General features: G+C 56.4%; 1 protein-coding gene across 4 annotated transcripts in view; it reads right to left on the bottom strand.

Annotated features, from left to right (window-relative positions):
- Positions 1–2171: 2171 nt before the first annotated feature.
- The window catches only part of KIAA0232 (KIAA0232 ortholog), a 73420-nt gene continuing 57773 nt past the window's right edge, over positions 2172–17818 (bottom strand). For 3 of the 4 annotated variants that reach the window (XM_055138335.1, XM_055138336.1, XM_055138338.1), the window contains 4 exons: positions 12794–16037; positions 8332–8440; positions 6302–6399; positions 2172–4748 (listed from right to left, as the gene is read on the bottom strand). In XM_055138335.1, coding sequence (XP_054994310.1) covers positions 4572–4748; positions 6302–6399; positions 8332–8440; positions 12794–16037 — 3628 coding nt within the window. In that variant the 3' untranslated portion in view covers positions 2172–4571. The remainder of the gene's footprint in view (positions 4749–6301; positions 6400–8331; positions 8441–12793; positions 16038–17818) is intronic. The other variant, XM_055138337.1, reaches the window with a different exon arrangement.

A 17818-nucleotide genomic window follows, 5' to 3' on the forward strand; every position in this document is an offset into this window, starting at 1 on the left:
TCTGACCAGCGTCTGAGCTGGAGCCTCACCCAGTCCCATCAGTAGCTGATCGCTGGTCTCTGACTGGGCACCCACTGCCATGGGCAGGGCAGCGCCCCCACAGGCTGCTGGGGGTTTTGGGGTGGGCAAAAGGATGGCACTGTGCCAAATACAGGATATGCTACAGGATTTTGGCAGAGGTGGGGGGCTGCTGTGTGCCGGCCGGGCAATGAGGGCGACAGCCGGCCCTGCAGAGCACCGCCAAGGGGGTGTCCCATCACTCCCGAGCAGTGCTCTCTGGGCACCGGGGCCACCTGACTTCACTCAACCATATTTTGTTTGGGGACCAACCCGGCAGTGCTCTGGGCTGACTCCTGGCTCTGCTGAGGGTTCACTCCTTGCGGGGCTCAGGGGACCCTCTGAGTGCTGGGAATCCAATCCAGGTTGGCGACATGAAGGCCAGCGCCCTCCCTGCATCTCAGCCCTGACTTCATTCAAACCACTCAGAAGCCCAAGGCGGCCTGAAGTGCTCAGGGGGCCAGGGGCCACGAGAGCCACACGGATGGAGCTGGAGGGGGCCAGGCAGTCCTCAGGATGGTGCGGGAACAGCATGGTGGGGCGCGCCTGCACGGGGCTCATTTTTAGGCCTCCACTGGCTCTGGGCTTTTTTTTTTTTAACTTTGGGTTAACATTCGACAGTGCTTAGGACTTACTCCTGGCCCTGTGCTCGGGATCACTCCGGAGGGTCTTGGGGAAACCTATATGGTGTCAGAGAGCAAATCCAGGTACGCCTTAACCTCGGCCATACTCACTGAGCACAGATGCACAGAGTTCCAGTGCACTGGCCTGACTCCAGTAGAGCAGGAAGCTTCTAGAAACGCATGAGAGAATCTTTTAGACTCAAGGTTTAAAAAAAAAAAAAAACAGCCCTAAGACAAGCCAACAGCATGCCCTACACGCAGGGACACCCTCAGCAGCCTGGCGTCACCCAGACCCACCCCAGAGCAAGGCAGACAGCTGCGGCCCCGCCCGGGGGTGCCCTGACGGAGCAGATTCCAGCCACTTCCAGGCCCAAGGAATCCGGTCGCCCCGTTCTTGAGGGGCCAGGAGAGCACGACCCCGAACACGTTTCATGGGTGCTGGGGGACTGCAGTGACCTTCGAAGGGTGACACCCGTGCGCCTGCCTCTCCACTCTACAAACACACTCTACTTTCCAGCCCTGGGGACACATAAACAGGTACATTTTTTCACAGAACAGAATCAAGGAGTGTGTGGAGCTGGGCCCGGTGGGTGGGAAGGTGAGTGTGGAGGGTCCTTGGGAAGACAGCCGCAGAGAGAGGGCAGGGGAGCGGCACAGGCTGGCCATAGCTCTGCATACAGGAGCCCGGGTTCACCCCAACTCTACACGGTGTCCTCAAACACCGCCAGAGCACTCCTGAGCACTGAGCTGCAAGTGACTCCCAAATCAAAATTTAAAAAAAAGGAAATCCCCTGAGCTGGGAATCCACTTACAGACAAGAAGCTGTGGGCTATGAATCCCTCACTGGAACTGGAGGTCTGCACCCCACATTCCAAGCACATCACCCCAGCAGCCAGAGCATGGAACCCGCTCTAAGCCCCAGCGACAGGTAATGACAGGCGAGGAAGCAGAGATCAGCGTGCCCCCTGGAATATTATGCTGCCATGACAAAGACAAAAGGAGCCCTAGGGCCAGGGTTGGGGCCTGGGGGACCAAGTACAAGGCAGGACAGTGATATGGGTTGCTTTCACCTCCGTGGGGTGGAAACAAACAGGCTGGCAAGAAATGAGAAGATGACTCTGACTGGGCAACGGTGGGAGGGGGGAGGAACGGACAGAGGTTTGCTCTGGGAGGACTAGCCCTGGACCTCCACCAGTGGGGACAAGGATGACTAGAAACATACACAGAAACATCCCAAACTCCCCGTCACTGCAAATCATTGATGAGCCAGAGCAGCGGTCGGCAGGACAGCCAGGGACAGTGATGCAGGTTATCTGCAGGCTGGGGAGCCGGTGAGGCCCCCCATGTTCTCCGGGAGGGCAGCAGGCATGGAGCTGGCGCTGGGGCCATCACCCCAGAGACAGGCGCTTCCTGTCTCCTCCTGACACCCAGAGTGAGGCCTGGCCAGGGCCCTCACACAGGGGCCTTGGGCAGAATGAAGACCAACGACTGTTTTAAAGGGTTTTTGTTTTTTTATTTGGTGTTAACTCCACAAGAAAACAAAAAAATCAGTTACTCTGGTGTACGTGAAATCAGAACGGTACAACCACAGGGAAGACAAGTCTCCAGGCGGAAACCGTCCCCCAGCGCCACGCTACGCAACGCGCCTCGTACCACAGTGCGTCTCAGCGTTTGGCCAATTTTTTCAACAATGCTTTTTCTTTGTGATCATTCACAAAAAAAAAAAAAAGGAAGAAAGAAAGAAAAAAATAATAAGGAAAGAAAGAAAAAGAAAAGAAAAACCAAAACAACAACCCAAACTCTCAACTGCCGCTGGAAGCCGCCAGGCCTCAGCCACAGAGTGAGGAACACAAACAGCTGACCTGCCCCGTCCGTGCCTCGCCTTCCCCGAGGAAGGGTGCCCGAGGCCGGGCCGGAGTGCATTTGGTCTCTGCTATAAGCAACCACAGCTAGGGTGACCATCACCATGGCCACTCGAAGGATTTACAACTTCCAATTTGTTTTTTGCCCTTAGCTGTTAAATTATATTTCAGTGCAGATGCTGATCAATTCTTAGGAAGCTCCAGAAGAAAAATACATAAAACCTTAAAGTCTGTAAATAAATAACAGCAACGTAAAACCTTCCACACGGCGCACGCACGCACACACACACCCCACTTGGAAGAGTCAGAGGATGCGCTGCAGAGACCCCAGTGCCTGCGGGGACCCCGGGGACCCTGCCCAGCTGAAGTCAGCAGTGTCGTCTTCTGGGAGAGAGGCAGCGGCGCGCAGTGCGCAGAGCAGACCGTCTGTTCTCAGCCTGGCCAGTGCACGCTTCCTGCGGCCGAGGGATACCTGGGAGACTTCCTGGCCCCCCACACACTACGCTGACTTCACACGGTGGGAACGTCTCAAACCAACAGTGAGCTGGTTGGTTAAACCAAGACAACGCAAAATGCTCAGGTTCTGCTAACAGCTCCTCCGAGCTTTAGCCCGCCACTGTGGCCTGCAGCTGGAGGAGCACTGGGGACAGAGAGGGCCAGGACAGAAGGTGCTGATGTTGGGTTCCTAAGGGAAGGTGCTGACACTGGGTTCCTTACACAAAGTACTGACGCTGGGTTCCTAAGGGAAGGGACTGACGCTGGGTTCCTAACACAAGGTACTGACGCTGGGTTCCTAATGGAAGGGACTGACTTTGGGTTTCTAACAGAAGGTGCTGACACTGGGTTCCTAACACAAAGTACTGATGCTGGGTTCCCAAGAGAAGGTGCTGACGCTGGGTTCCTAACACAAGGTACTGATGCTGGGTTCCTAAGGGAAGGAGCTGATGCTTAGTTCCTAACACAATGTACTGACGCTTGGATTCTAACGAAAGGTGCTGATGCTGGGTTCCTAACACAATGTACTGATGCTGGGTTTCTAAGGGAAGGTGCTGATGCTGAGTTCCTAACACAAGGTACTGACACTAGGTTCCTAAGGGAAGGTGCTGACACTGGGTTCCTAACAGAAGGTGCTGACGCTGGGTTCCTACGTGAGACAGAAAGGCAGTCCCATGGCTCCCAGGGCGCAATCACACCAGCAGGAACAAAGGCTGCTCTGCCACCCCCACCCACCCACACAACCCCCTCACACGCCCCCACACACGCCCGCAGACACACCCCTTCACACATGCTCACAGACACCCACCCACACACCCTATGCCCAGGCACTCTCAAACACAAAAGGGATCCACGCTCTGACCAGCCACAGACACAGTGACAAGCTGCAGCAGCCAGGGTTTCTTTGGGGTGCTGGGGGGCCGCTGACAACGTCCAGTCTAGAGGGCCTCAGTGGACTGAAGATGACTGGAAATGTGACCTGCAAGCCATGCTCTCATTGCATTTTAAGACCCACCACAATCACCCTGGACGGCGTCTGGAGAAATAAACTGCAGTGACAACACGTGGGTGACTCGAGCCCCACTCGGCTGTGCGCCCACACCCCAAATCCTTGGCGGTCACGGACATCGTCTCCTCCACGATGCTTCTGTGGCCGCCCTCGCCATGCCCACAGACCCTGGCCGAGACGCCCGCGCTCCCCTCCTGCCTCCAGAAGGCCCGCTCCATCGCAGGCACGCACTTCCATCCCAGTTCTCAGGTGAGGGCTGGAGGCTGGCGCGCTTGGCGCAGATGCGGAAGGGCTGTCGGAGGACAAGCACATGCACCCCCACTCTGCACTGGACAACACGATCTAGTCTATTTCAAAGAGCCAAGACTCAACAGCTTGGGAAAGAATCTTCACCACGATAGCTGTCCTCACGCTAAAGGAAGCAAGAAGAGAAAGAGTATCGCGATGGCGGACGGCGAGTGAAGAGGAAACCGAAGTTGTCTGGGATTAACAGCGCCTCTCTGGGTGGGCCAGCGCTGCTCTGGGCTAGAGATGAGTCCGAGAGAAGATCTGGCCAATGGGCTCGGCCCACTCGGCCCCACCGTCCGAGGCTGTGTCCTCCGAGCCAGAGCTGGCGCTCGAGCACAGCTTTCTGCAGAAGCCGTTGGCTTTGGCCCCGGAGCGCCTGTCTCCTGTACACCTTGCTTCACAGACAGAAGACACCTAGGAGGAAAGAAGGGTTGGCACCGGGTCAGAAAGCACACGCACCTTCCCGTGGGCAGCCGGAGACTTTCCGGAGTCACGCCAATGTGAGGACTTACCGTTTCAAAGGCAACCATCCCTCTTCTCCCTGATCCAAGCAACCTGTTCTGCCCGGCAACCTTCCACAAGGGGATCCACAAGGCTGCCGGGGAACCAGCATGGAGGGGAGCAGGCAGGGCGCTGCCAACCACGCTCAGGACCCACAGCCCGGGTGCCACAGGGATCTTTCCCCTTCTTGACAGGGCAGGGGGCTTGGCTTGGACCACCCCAGGGGCACTCGGGTGCGACACCAGGCTCTGTGCTCAGGGATCGCTCTGGGACCATCTGCTGTCCCTGGAGGGGACGGAGCCTCTGTCAGCTGCTCTCAGGACAGTTCTTTGGCCCCTTTTTCTGACTTGCAGTTTGAGCAGCATCTAGAACTTTCCGATGAAACTCTCTGGGTCAGCATTGTGGCCCTGTCCAGCCCCAGCAACTAGCTCCCCCTCCCTGACAAAAGTCACATGCCCCTGGTCAGTCCCACAACCCAACCATGCCCCTTTAGTGCTGGGGTGAGGGACCAGAAAAGGTGCCCACTCCTCACCCTCATCACCAGGACCCAAGCAATGCCCCCTCCCCATGTAGTGTCTACAGAGAGCGCCCCCTGTAGTAACTGCAGCAACCCCCCATCCCGTTACAGGAATCAGCAAAGCCCCTCAGCTGGAGGAAGTAGCAAAGCCCCCACGAGTCACCCTTGGTTAGAGGAACTAGCAATGTACCTCAGCTGGAGGAAGCAGCAAAGACCCCCAGTTATACTGACGAGTCACAGTGAGTGGCAGAGCCCCCGCCATCAGGCACGCGAGGACCCTGGTCAGTGAGTGGAGCCCCCACATCAGTCACGAGAGGACCCCGGTCAGTGGCAGAGCCCCCTGCTATCAGTCACGAGTGGACCCCGAGTCAGTGAGTAGCAGAGCCCCCCTCACAGACGAGCAAACCAGCGAGCAGCAGCCTTGGCCTAGGCTGAGATGCCGGGGAGGCGGCGAGATGCCCACCCAGCGGGGAGCAGAGTCCCTACTCAGGCTGGCAGCAGGGGGTGGGCACATGATCGCAGATGCCCCATGGAGCCCCTGCACACCTGCCAGGACCGCCTGACGGTTAGGGGGTGACAGATGAGCCTCAAAGGCCATGCTGTGCAGACAGCACATGGGCGCGCCCAGGGGGTGGCTGGAGAGCTGAGGGGATGAGGTGGCTTAGGATGCAGACAGACAGCGCGCGGGGGAGGGAGAGGGGAGGCTGGGGGCAGCCAACCCATACTGGAAGAGAGAGAAGCTTCCTCCTGCCTTCCAGCCCATGCCCAGGAAGTGCTGGTACCAGGCAGGGCTGTGCCAGCTGCGCTGGAGTGGGCTGCTTCGAGGAGGGGAGACACGAGAGGGGGCAGGAGCATGGCTCGAGGGCTGCGGCGGGGGCTGGGCGGTGCCCCAGGCCAGAGGGAGCAGGGCGGCCACGGGAACGTGCGCAACAAGGAGCAGGACACTTACCCTATTAAAATCTAACAGACGCTCTTCATTACTGGGCATCTCTTTAACGTCTGGCAATTCTTCTAGACCATTCTCTCCCTTGGCATTTGTACAACATTCTTAATCATTTTGAATGGAAAAGGGAAAAGAGGGAAAGGGGGAAATCCCATTAAGACACGGATATGAAGCACAATCTTGTCCATTCCCACGGCACAACCCTGTGGCCACTGCGCCCTGCAGCCCCGGCCAGGTGCGGACTCTTCGGGACTGTCCCCATATGCCTCCCGGGAATGCCACCACAAGTGCCTTCAGACCCCGGCGGGGCAGCCTTTGGGGACGGGCCCGGCAGACCGAGAGCCCCACTAGACTCGGGGCGCCAGCCTCTCCCACAAACCCTGCCCTGGTCACAGCACAGAGTGCACGGGGCGGCTGGGGAGGACAGTGAGGCTGGCACAGTGACAGGGTTCACGGCGGAAGGTGGAGGCCCCATCCCACCCCACAGCGTGGCACCTGGCTGTGAGCAAAGAAAAGCTGGAAGAGAAGCAGGGGTGCAGGAGAGCGAGTGACTGGGGGCTCCAGCGCGGGGCCGAGGGGCAGCTCGTCCTCCAGGCCAAGGCCCCCCCAAGCCTGCCCCAAGGCCCTGGCGGACATGAGCCTGAGCTGAACATTCACGTAACTCAAGGGCAGAATGGTTAACAATCTTTCTGCTCCTGAGCCACAGCTGGCATCCTCAGGGCTCCTGGGTCTGACTCAGGTATTCCTGGGGGGGCTCAAGGGCCGGCTGCAGCAAGGGCCCTGCTCGCTGCACTGTCCCCGTGCTGAAGGCCTTGGACGCACCTCCTCAGCGCCTCGTGCCCATGTGACTCAGTCTAGGGGCCATGCCGCCTGTCTCCTTGTGATAAATGCCCCTCACAGGACAGCGGCTGGCGCCTTGGCAACCGGTCCTTCGTGTGGGGACACATCTGGTCCACAGTGACCTGATCAAGCCCTTGGCTGTCCCTGTACTGGCAGGGCCCGGGGGGTCGGGGGCCCAGGAAAGCGACTATGTCCTAACACCTGCTCACAGCACAGAAGACCCTCCCTCCCGGCCATGCCAACTGTCCGTCCGTCCTGTCCCTGCCTTAGGGACACACAGCCTGAGGTCACACCCTGTCCCTGCTGTGGGGGGGTGTCACAGCCTGAAATCCCCGTTGCTCAGGGTGTGTGGGCGCAGGAGGCCCTGACACACTCGCACTGACCGTCCGACCACACACGGCCGACAGCGCCCCAGCACTGAGTTGGCCCAGAGCTGGAACAGGGCTGTGGCCTCACCGTGCAAGGGTCTCCTGCCCTTCGGGTGGTCCCTCCTTCAGCGGTCACAGGGTTGATGCCCTCCTCTGGGGCCTTCTCCAGGCCACCTGGCAGGAAGACAGGGGCAGTGACTGCCCTCATGCCCACAGCGGGAGCAGCGGCGTCTGTTGGCGGCTGCCAGTGTTCAGGCCCTACTGCTGGGCCACGCTCTCCCTCCCGGCTCTTCTGGAGGCCAGCCCTGGACACTGAAACCACCTTCCCATACTTACGCCCCCTAGGCACATCCTGGACACAGGCCGCCTGGCCAAGCGTCACACTGGGCAGGAGCGGACCTGAACTAGGGCGAGTCAGGGTGACTCTTGCAACGGCGGCCGAGGTCTCAGGGCTGTGTGTAAGCGCCTGGGCAGGAGACAGCAGGGCTTCCGGGAGCCGGGCAGACACGCTGGACATGCGCGCACCCCCCACCAGGCACAGGACAGGAGGTGGGAGGGCGTCCAGCAGTCCAGGTCAGGAGAGAGGAGGACAGCACAGCACGGGTCAAGCACGGGCAGCTCTGGAGCTGCGACTCTGCCCCCGCTACGCCAAGCGTGCCCGACTCCCCTGCAGTCGCCCTTACTCGCGGCCCCAGACCCATCTGAAACGCTTCCTGGGCCCTTTCCGAACGCAGCGCCTCCCGCGCCCGCTGCTCTGCGCGCCCTCGCGGTCTCGCTGCAGGCCGACAGGGCTCCCAGCCCATGCTCCTGGCGCGGAGGAGCCCTTACCTTCGCACTCGGACGCGGGGAAGAGCGGCGAGTACAGGGCCTTCTCCCACCAGCTCTGCTTCTCGGGGCGTCTGGAGGCGCCGAGCTCCTCGGTGTGCAACATGGGCAACTGCGCGGACAACACAGAGAAGGTCACACTCAGGGGAGGGAGAGGCCCGACACCCACCGGGCCACAAGCGCGCGCTTGGCAGATGGGTGGGCTTCCTGCCGCCCCACAGGTGAGCAGGAGCTTCGGCCACAGGCTCCTCCCAGGTGACAGCAGTGAGTGAGGCTGCACCCTGAGTGCAGAGAGGCCCCTGAGGCCCATGCTGGCCCTGACCCACTCCAGCCCTAGTGGGGCCCTCATCTGTCTCTGGGACTGCAAGTGGCCAAGCAGACGGCCCGTGGGCACCGCCCTCTGGGACGGCCTCTCAACCCTTCTGACCAACAGACCGCCCATCCCATCTGAAGTCACCGCGTTCGGGTGCAAAGGAGTTCCTCCTGGGGTCAGGGCTCGGTAAGGGGGAGGCCGCATGCCCAGCGCCAGGCAGAAAGCGACCCTGCAAGCCAGGCTGCCACAAGCACGGGAGCCACCAGTCACTAGCGTGTTTCGGTCTCTCCAACTTCTTCACAGACCTCGTGTTGAATTCAGCTGGGTTTACTTTGGGGGAGGGGTAACTACACGGGGAACACTTCAAGCTTTCATTTTCCCGCAACTAGTTATTCAGAAATTCTAAATTAGAAACTAAACTTTACTCCCTACGGAGGGCAGTCGGTGACTGTCCCAGTTCCCGCTCTAGCTGAGCCGCACGTTCAACCCGGCCGAGCGTGGGAGAGGCTCCTCAGCCTGAAGCATCCGCGGCATGCGGGGCGTGGGCCTGTCCTCGCACCTGCTAACTACCCTCCTGAACAACGCCAGTCCCCGCGCGGGCACAGCGGCACGAGAACAGGCGGTAGGCGGGCACAAGAGCGCCCTCATGCTGGGGGACACCAGGCAGGCACGCTGGGCAGAACAGTCCACCTCTGCCACAGCTCAGCGGGGAGCCAGGGAGGGTCCCCCCCTCCAGACCACAGCAGTGGGGCATGGCTGGGGCACGGCTGGGAGCCACGGGGCTGGGTTCCAAGAACAGACAGACGCGTCCTCAGGGCGAGGACCCCCAGCTCCCACTGGACCTCAGGGCTGGCGAGGCACCAAGGAGCGTCTCGGGGCTCAGTCCTGCTGGGGCCAAGGCTCAAGTGGTGCCTGTTCGATGTCCGCCCCTGCGGCAGGCACTCATCCTCCTGACACTGCAAGGAGTGACCACCGCTGTCTCCAGACTGGCCTTTCCCACCCTGTAGGATGCAAAATCCCCAAGTGCTGTCCACTCGGATAGCACATAGCCCCCCAGGAAAGACAGGCCTCGCGGGGCAGAGAGCTGCCTGACCGTGCTGACGGCCACTCCAGGGTCTGCCTCCGTCCCTGCTGGACAGCACTAGCTGATGGCCTCCTGCTGCTCTGAGCGTTACATCCGCACCCACAGCAATGAGCGGAGGGAACACACGGTGGGCCCCACCGCTGCCCCTCAAGGCAGGAACCACAGCACCCAGGCCCGGCGGCAGGGGCTGGCTCCGTGGGTGTGTGCCCGCAGAGGGGAAAGGCAGGGCTGTGATAAAGTGCCACAGCAGTGCCACACCAAGAGCGGAGAGAACCCGCTGCGCCCTGGCTTGCCCCCGGGAACTGTCTGTCGGAGAGGCGCACTGAGGCTGCTGGCTGCGAGGGGACTTCCACCGTGCTCGTGCTGGCGACTCGCCAACTTCACTTAGCGTCAACGTCCACAACTCAGTATCCATTCCACACTGAATCCAAGGGCAAGTCAAGTCCCGATCCTACAGAGCCTGGACCTCAGCGACAGACGGGCACCAGATCCTCAATCAACAGGTGCCGATGCACAGAACCACGCTTTGGGCCCTGTGCTCCAGGGAACTGGTTCTGCTGGAGTCTGACACTTTGTCCCTCTTACTCCCTGGAAGAGGTGGGCAAGGGGAGACCCCGAGAAACAGGGCTCTCAGACTAGCTCTCCACAAAGAGCCGCCTCAGGACTGGCTCGGGAGCACCAGCAGGGTCTGGTGGAGAGCCCAGCCTGGCCCCAAGTTCACCCTGGACGCTGCAGTACTGGCCGGAAAGCAGGGCCCATGGGAGTCACCCTCCCAGTGATGGACAGCCCTGGGGCTCTGCCCGTGCCGGAGGACCCGGAAGCTGGTACCACATACACATCAACACACTAGAAGACGGAAGTGGTACGAGGGAGACTCCCGCTTCTTCCCCTTCCCTTCCTTCCCAAGTACACGAAGGAATACGGAGGGGTCTGTGTGGACCAATAAACAGGGAACAGACCAGCAACACTGCTTTCCCTCCTGAGCAGTTCCAAGCTCAGCGTTCCCACGGGATGCAAGCCTCATCTCTTCATGGGCCTCCAGGTCCAGCTGGCTGCTACAGTGGTTCTCCTGCTGCCCCCACCGTGGGCACAGTCCTTTCCCAGATGGGCATGCACAGCCCGTATCCGGAGAGAGCTGCTTGGTTGCAGAGCAAAGGGACGGAAACCACTCATGCAACAGCGAGCGCGCATGCAAGGGGCGGCATTAAGCACACGGAAATTAGGGAGAGAAATGATTTCTGATGTGGGATGGGGCTGAGCAGAGACTTGAGGGACGGGGTCAGGGAAGGCAGACATGGGGGTGCACAGAGGGCACCAGGCAGGGGGCTGGCACTTCCATTTCTCCCCGAGTCCCTCCCCGGGCCAGCAGGCGGCCTGCTTCCTCATCAAGCAGGTCCCTCTCCTAAGTGCCACTTCTCCCAGTCACCTCACAGCCAGAGGTCACCTCATCTCCCATTAACAAAACCACTGGGATCACTCAGTCTCCTAGGACAGATTGTAATGTGCACTCTAGAACTTGGAATTCTACACAGAGACAGTTTACAAGACACGTTTTAATAAACGGACGCCACCGTCTGGGGCAGGGCTATCCCCAGCACAGTCTGTGGGGGCAGTGCGGTGCCTGAGCTCCCGTCTCTGCCCTGCCCAGCCCGGGCCAGGCTCCTCCTACACCTCCTTGGCTGTAGCAGCTTCTGAGGACACGCTAGCTTCTGGAGAGAGAAGAGGCGTTTCCTGATGTGTCTACTCAGGGAGCTGCAACACTTAGTGATTATGGGGCTGGAGCAATAGCACAGCGGGGAGGGTGTTTGCCTTGCACACGGCCGACCTGGGTTCGATTCCCAGCATCCCATATAGTCCCGAGCACCGCCAGGAGAATTCCTGAGTGCAAAGCCAGGAGTAACCCCTGAGCATAGCTGGGTGTGACCCAAAAAAGAAAAAACACCACTTAGCAATTAGGTTTCGCTTTAAGTGGACTAAATGCCTGTTCGGGCAATGTTACCTCAAGGCTAGACAGATGGTACAGGGGGTTAAGGGGCTTGCCTTGCATGTGGCCAAATCTGGTTTAAATGCACGGCACCACATATGACCCTAAGCACAGCTGAGCACCCCAGGAATGATCACTGAGCACGTGATCATTTCTGGGGTGACACGTGACAGGGCCCAAGTATTTAAAAAAGAATTTTTAATTTTCTTATTTTTTTTCTCACTTTTTAGAATATCTCACCTTTGATTTATTTTAAAAAACATCTTTTCTGGGCTGGAGCGATAGCACAGCGGATAGGGCGTTTGCCTTGCACGAGGCCAACCCGAGTTAGATTCCCAGCATCCCATATGGTCCCCTGAGCCATGTCAGAGCCAGGAGTAACCCCTGTACAATGCCAGTGTGACCCAAAAAGAAAAAAAAAAACAAACTTTTCTGTTTAGAAAATATCTGTCTAGGCACTCACAAATAAATCTCAGAAGAGATAAAGAAGCTGCAGAGATGCCTCCAGACTCCAAAGTTAAAAAATCCAGCTGCATCACCTGATTTAAAACTTCAGAATTCCTGGAGCACACAGTCACGTCTGTGGCTGCACAACAGCTCATGTTCTACACCACTGACGAACCAGGAGCAGCACAACACACTGGATGGGTGTAAAGTACAAGGCAACCGATCTCGATTGAAAATCTATACATATGTATATATGCATATATATACGTATGTATGTATTAACACACAAGGCTAAACCTGTAACAACATGTTAGTTATCTCTTATACAAGGGCTTAATGGCTCCAGGGTGAGAAGATGGCTCTTCTTTTTTCTAAGGAAACTTTTCTTTGATCATTTTTAGCAACTATTCATAACAAGCAATACAAAATAAATGATCTAGGGCTGCTCCTGGGGCAGGCTTGGGTGGTGGCTGGGAGAATTCAAAATAATGGTGGTGGGAAGGTGCAATGGTGGCGAGACCAGTGTGGCACAGGGCAGGACATCTGAGCTCATTTCCCTACAACTTAATCCCTTTTCCTTGCCCAACGGCGGCTCCTGGACCACCGGCCCAATGGGGCACCCGCACGCACCACATACCTCTCCCAGCTGGACTGAAGACACCGGGTTGTCTTCATAAGCGGGAAACTGGCACCCTGCTCTGCAACTGCAAAAATTATTCATTTCCTCCTCACACTGTGCCATTATTTTACAGTTTGCTTCTGAGTGTTCCTCATCAGTCTGCAGAGACTCATTCAGGCTGCACTCCAAACACTGACCCTGCTTCCCTGCAGGCAGGGTCCCGGAGGACTCCTCCTGCGAATCCAGGGATGTCTGAGCACTCTTTTCCATCCCGGATTTTTTTAACCTGGGAAGGAATTTCCCCGACTCGAGCTCCGTCTTTCCGTAATAATGGCCTTCTTTCTCTGCGTCTTCTTCCAGGGGTGTGAGGTCTGCCTGGGGATCTTCAAACGTGTCAACTTGAGAAGGAATGGGAACATTTGCTTCGTCTTTCTCAGATTCAAATTCCGACTCACTCCCCCCTCCTGGAGACAGTTCGGAAGCAGAAATTGGGCGGAAGTGAGTCCGAGGAGAGATCCGAATAGCCCTGTACTGTGTTCGGTCGACACCGCATATCCTGGGATGGAAAACTTCACTGTCGGAATCAGAGCAGAGGATTGACTTCGGTTTGAAACTAGGGCTGAGAGAGGCAATCCCTTCAGGCTCAAAGGAGCACTCCACATGAAGAACTTGTGAAAATGGATTGCTTAAGTCAAAGGAAGAGAATGAATATTCAAGTCCGGGATCTTCAACCTGGAAGTTACCACAGGCTCCAAGGAAGTCTTCATGGAAGATAAAAGAAAATCCCTTGTTTAATCCGTTCCCCCCTGCGTTTTTCGGCGGATCGTTTGGCTCCAATGACACGAAGGGTTTCCATAGTTGCCTGTGTCCAGGAGCGAAGCTGTTTCCTGGGGCCATGAAGACGTCTGTGCCCGCTATCGTCACCACATCGGAAGCTGCACACTGCAGCAAGCTTCCCTTTGTGTGACCGGGCGGCACGAGTGCCCACTCCCCGTCGCTATGGAAAGGTTTGAATTCTCCATAAACTCCTCCAAGAATAAACGCGCTTTCTTTCTCCTCGGCCATGTCCCAAGGCTTCGAGGGGGTGGTGTAATCACCTCCGTCCACCTTCGACAGCTCCCCGGAATCAAAAGCCCTTTTCTCCAGGGTGCTTCTCTGGCCCTCCCAAAGGCGGTACTCGGACCTCTGCACAGCCCTGCGAGGCTCCTGGAGGGCCTCCGGCTCCGCTTCAGCATTCAGGCAGCAGCAGTAGTTATTGACATCTGCGGGGAACAGCGCGTCACCCATTCTCTCTCTGTCCACCTCAGCTACAGAATTCCTATCTGCCATCTTTGTCCAAATCTCTTTGATCACCCCTGAGCTGTAGCCCCCTCCGGGTGGGCTGCCTTCATGACACACCTGTGTCGCTTCAAAGGGTTTATTTTCCGTTTTTTGTTCTAACTGAATACCACAGACAGATTCTAGTTTCGATCTGGTTTTGCAAACTAAGGTAGGAATTTCTCCTAAAGTTCTACTATTTTGCTGGCAAGTTTCGTCCTGCAAAAAATCTAGAAGTTCTTCATCTACATAATTTGAGGAAACGCTAGGAACTACATAATTAATATCTTCTGCATTAAACTGCGTGGATTCTTCAAACTGAATATTCAATGTCTCGTTGTCTGAGCGTGTTTCTTCTGAATGGGACCACGGGCTACAAGTCCTTGTCGAAAGATTAGAACAGTGTTCATTTTCTTCAAAGGCACTATTTTTGGTCCATATTAGCAGCCTAGACTGCGTTTTCCCAAGCATATTAGCACTAGAATCCGTATTTTCATTTCCCAAGTTGAGTGTTTCAAAAGAAAAAGGTAAAACAGAATTACTGCATTGCACTTCAAACACTGAAAAACAAGAGTTTATACCAGATCCTTCATTAATATCTGTAAAGAGCTCTTGATTGCCAGCAAGCAAATGCGGACTGAGCACGGTGCCGTCCAAGACAGGGGAGAGTCTAACGGGAGAGTCTCCTCCAAAACTCTCTCCGTCAGCATCTCCAGAGCTGGACGAACAGCACTCCCAAAACTGAGCCAGGTTGCCGAGGTCTTGCAGGAAGAGCCCCTCGGCCCCCACGGAGCTGGTACGATCTGTCCATATTGCACGTTCCCCTTGCAACTCCATCCCATCTAACACTATGCAACATTCTGCCTCAAAATCTGTTTTCTCTTTGCTTTTTTGTCGAATCATATTCAATATCCGACTTTCTCCTTGCATTGTTTCTGAGGCACCAGGATCCAACATGGATTGATCAATATCCACTTCATAGAAGTGCGTTAATTCTGCTAGATGAATATCATCCAAGTATTTGTCGTCCTCTGGCAGAGAACAGAGCGAGGTCCCCGTGAGGGCAATGTCCTCATTTAGAAGCGCAGGCATTTCTACAAAGTGACCATCAATGAAAGTGCCTGCTGCGAGGTATGTTGGCTGGGCATCGTGGCCGCCGCCGTGGAGACCCTGCACTGACTCCGACAGCTCTCCCGCCGCCTCTGCCGCCAGGTCACGTGCGTCTGGGCAGTTCCGGTATGTGGTCTCCAGTTTACTTTTCCTGCTCAGAGGAACGAAGTACTCAGCAATGGGCTCGGTGTACCACAGTGGTTCCTCCTTGTACTCGCGGTCGCTCCTGCTTTCCGCAGGCAGGTCTCGGCTCTCACTGCCCCCGGTGTCCTTCCTCCCGGCGTCCTTGAACGGTCTCTGCCCCCGCTTGCCAGCGGCGGGAAGGCTCCGCTCTGCCTTCTCGCCGTGCGCCAGGGGAAGCCGGCCTTGCCCGTGCCGCCCTTTCTTGCTGTGCACTTCCCGTGTCTTGTGTCTTACTTTCACACACTTGGTGGATGCTTTGAATTCGCCCTGGTTGCCGCTTGAACTGGAGCCTGCCTCGCTCGAGCCTGAGGACCACGACCGCGGTCGCGCCTTTCCTTCGGCTCTGTGCCGGCCCTGCTTCCGGTACGGGGCAGGCTTCTCCTCGCCGGTGCTGTTGCTGGCCTTGTTCTCTCTCTCGTTTCTGCTGCGGGCTTGCTCATGCGTGGTGGCAGGTGCCGCACTGCCTCGCTCCCGGACGGCTTCCCCTTCGCTGTTGCAGTCCTTGGGAGAGGATGTCTCAGTACTTGCCGGGGGTGCTGTGGATGAGGACGAAGAACTGGAGTAAGAACTGACTTTGGACTTGTTCCACACGGTCATGATCTCCTGAAGGCAGACTGGCTTCTCGGAAAGGGGTGGAAACGCTTCATAGTACCTGCAAGAGAGAGAGGCCAGATGTGGGTACTCGTGTGCACTCGACACAGGAAGTCCCCACAATCAACCAGAGCAAGTGGCATTGCATCTTTGCCATCAACATTCTCATCAACCAAAATTTACATCAGTTTTTAATTAATTAATAATAAAGTAAAACAGCCTTTGCATTTGGCCCCATGCATCAAGCACGGAGATATGTAACAGAATATTAAGAGGAGGAAAGGTTTTTTGTTGTTGTTGTTGTTGTTTTTTGCTTTTTGGGTCACACCAGCGATGCTCAGGGGTTACTCCTGGCTTTGCACTCAGGAATTGCTCCTGGCAGTGCTTGGGGGACCATATGGGATGCCGGGGATCGAACCCGGGTCGGCCGCGTGCCAGGCAAACGCCCTACCCGCTGTGCTATCGCTCCGGCCCCAAGAGGAGGAAAGGTTTTTTGTTTGTGTGGGTTTTTTTTTTGTCGGGGATGAGAGAGGGGGTGCTGGGTCACACCCAGAGATGCTCAGGGCTCACACCTGGCTCTGCACTCAGGAACTATTCCTGTGTATGCTCTGGGGACCATGTGGGGTGCCGGGGATGGAAACTGGGCTGGCCATGCGCAAGGCAGTGCCCTCCCCACTGTACTCTCTCTCCGGCTCCAAGGTGATAGTGACCTATCACTATCAAGGTGATCTCCAAAGTCTGTTTTAATTAAGATGTCAAAAGTGAAAAAAAGTCAAAAGTGATAATGCAATGGAAAGAATATGATCTTCGGATAAGAAACTGTCTTTCATGTTTGGTTGTTGGGCCAGCCCAAGCAGTGCTGACCCAGGGCTGTGCTCAGGGCACACTCCGGGCTGGGTCAGAGGCCCATGCAGGGTGCTGGGAATCAAACCAGCACCCTGTGGGGTGTGCAAGGCTAGTGTCCCACTCTCGAAGCTATCTCTCCACACCCAAGAAATGTCTGAATTTTAATCTCAACTCAGCCACTTAGTAAGCTGTGGCTTTAAGATATTCTTGAATGACTTGGTCCACTGCTCAAAATGAAAAGGCACTGTGAGTACAGGAAGAGGACCAGAGAGACAGGACAGTGATAGGGCACTTGGTCCCAGCATCCTATATAGTCCCCGAGCCCCGTGAGGGGTGGTCCCTGAGGGCAGAACTAGAAGTAAACCTTGAGTACCACCAGGGATGGCCCCAAAACAAAATGGAGCATATCTGAAAAACTTAAAAAAAAAAAAAACTGGGGCTGGAGTGATAGCACAGCGGGTAGGGCGTTTGCCTTGCACGCAGCCGACCCGGATTCAAATCCCAGCATCCCATATGGTCCCCTGAGCACCGCCAGGAGTAATTCCTGAGTGCAGAGCCAGGAGTAGCCCCTGTGCATCGCCGGGTGTGACCCAAAAAGCAAAAAAAAAAAAAAAAAAAAAAACTTCAGAGCAGGAGAGAGAGCCTAAGAACTGAGAGTCAGGCTGGCAGGTGGGAGCTGTGTTCTGGAGCTGCCCGTCAGGGCCGCACAGGAAGTGATCAAGGTGACATTTTCACACGTGGCTCCTTTCCAGGAGAGCCAAAGAGGTACAATTTTGTGACTAAATTTACATATGTAATGTTAATGTTTTGGCGTCACTTTTAAAACATTAAAGTAGAAACAGGTGAAGCTGATTTCAATAATACAAGTTACTTAACCAAACATCCATGATTTTATTGTTTCAACATGTGACAGACTTCTTCATCAAGACCCTGAACGAACGGTTTGATGCACTTCGTGTTCCTGGAGTGAGCAGACACCACTGGATGACCGGGCCG

The sequence above is a fragment of the Sorex araneus genome, chromosome 5 (assembly GCF_027595985.1).
Source record: "Sorex araneus isolate mSorAra2 chromosome 5, mSorAra2.pri, whole genome shotgun sequence".
Taxonomy (NCBI): Eukaryota; Metazoa; Chordata; class Mammalia; order Eulipotyphla; family Soricidae; genus Sorex; species Sorex araneus.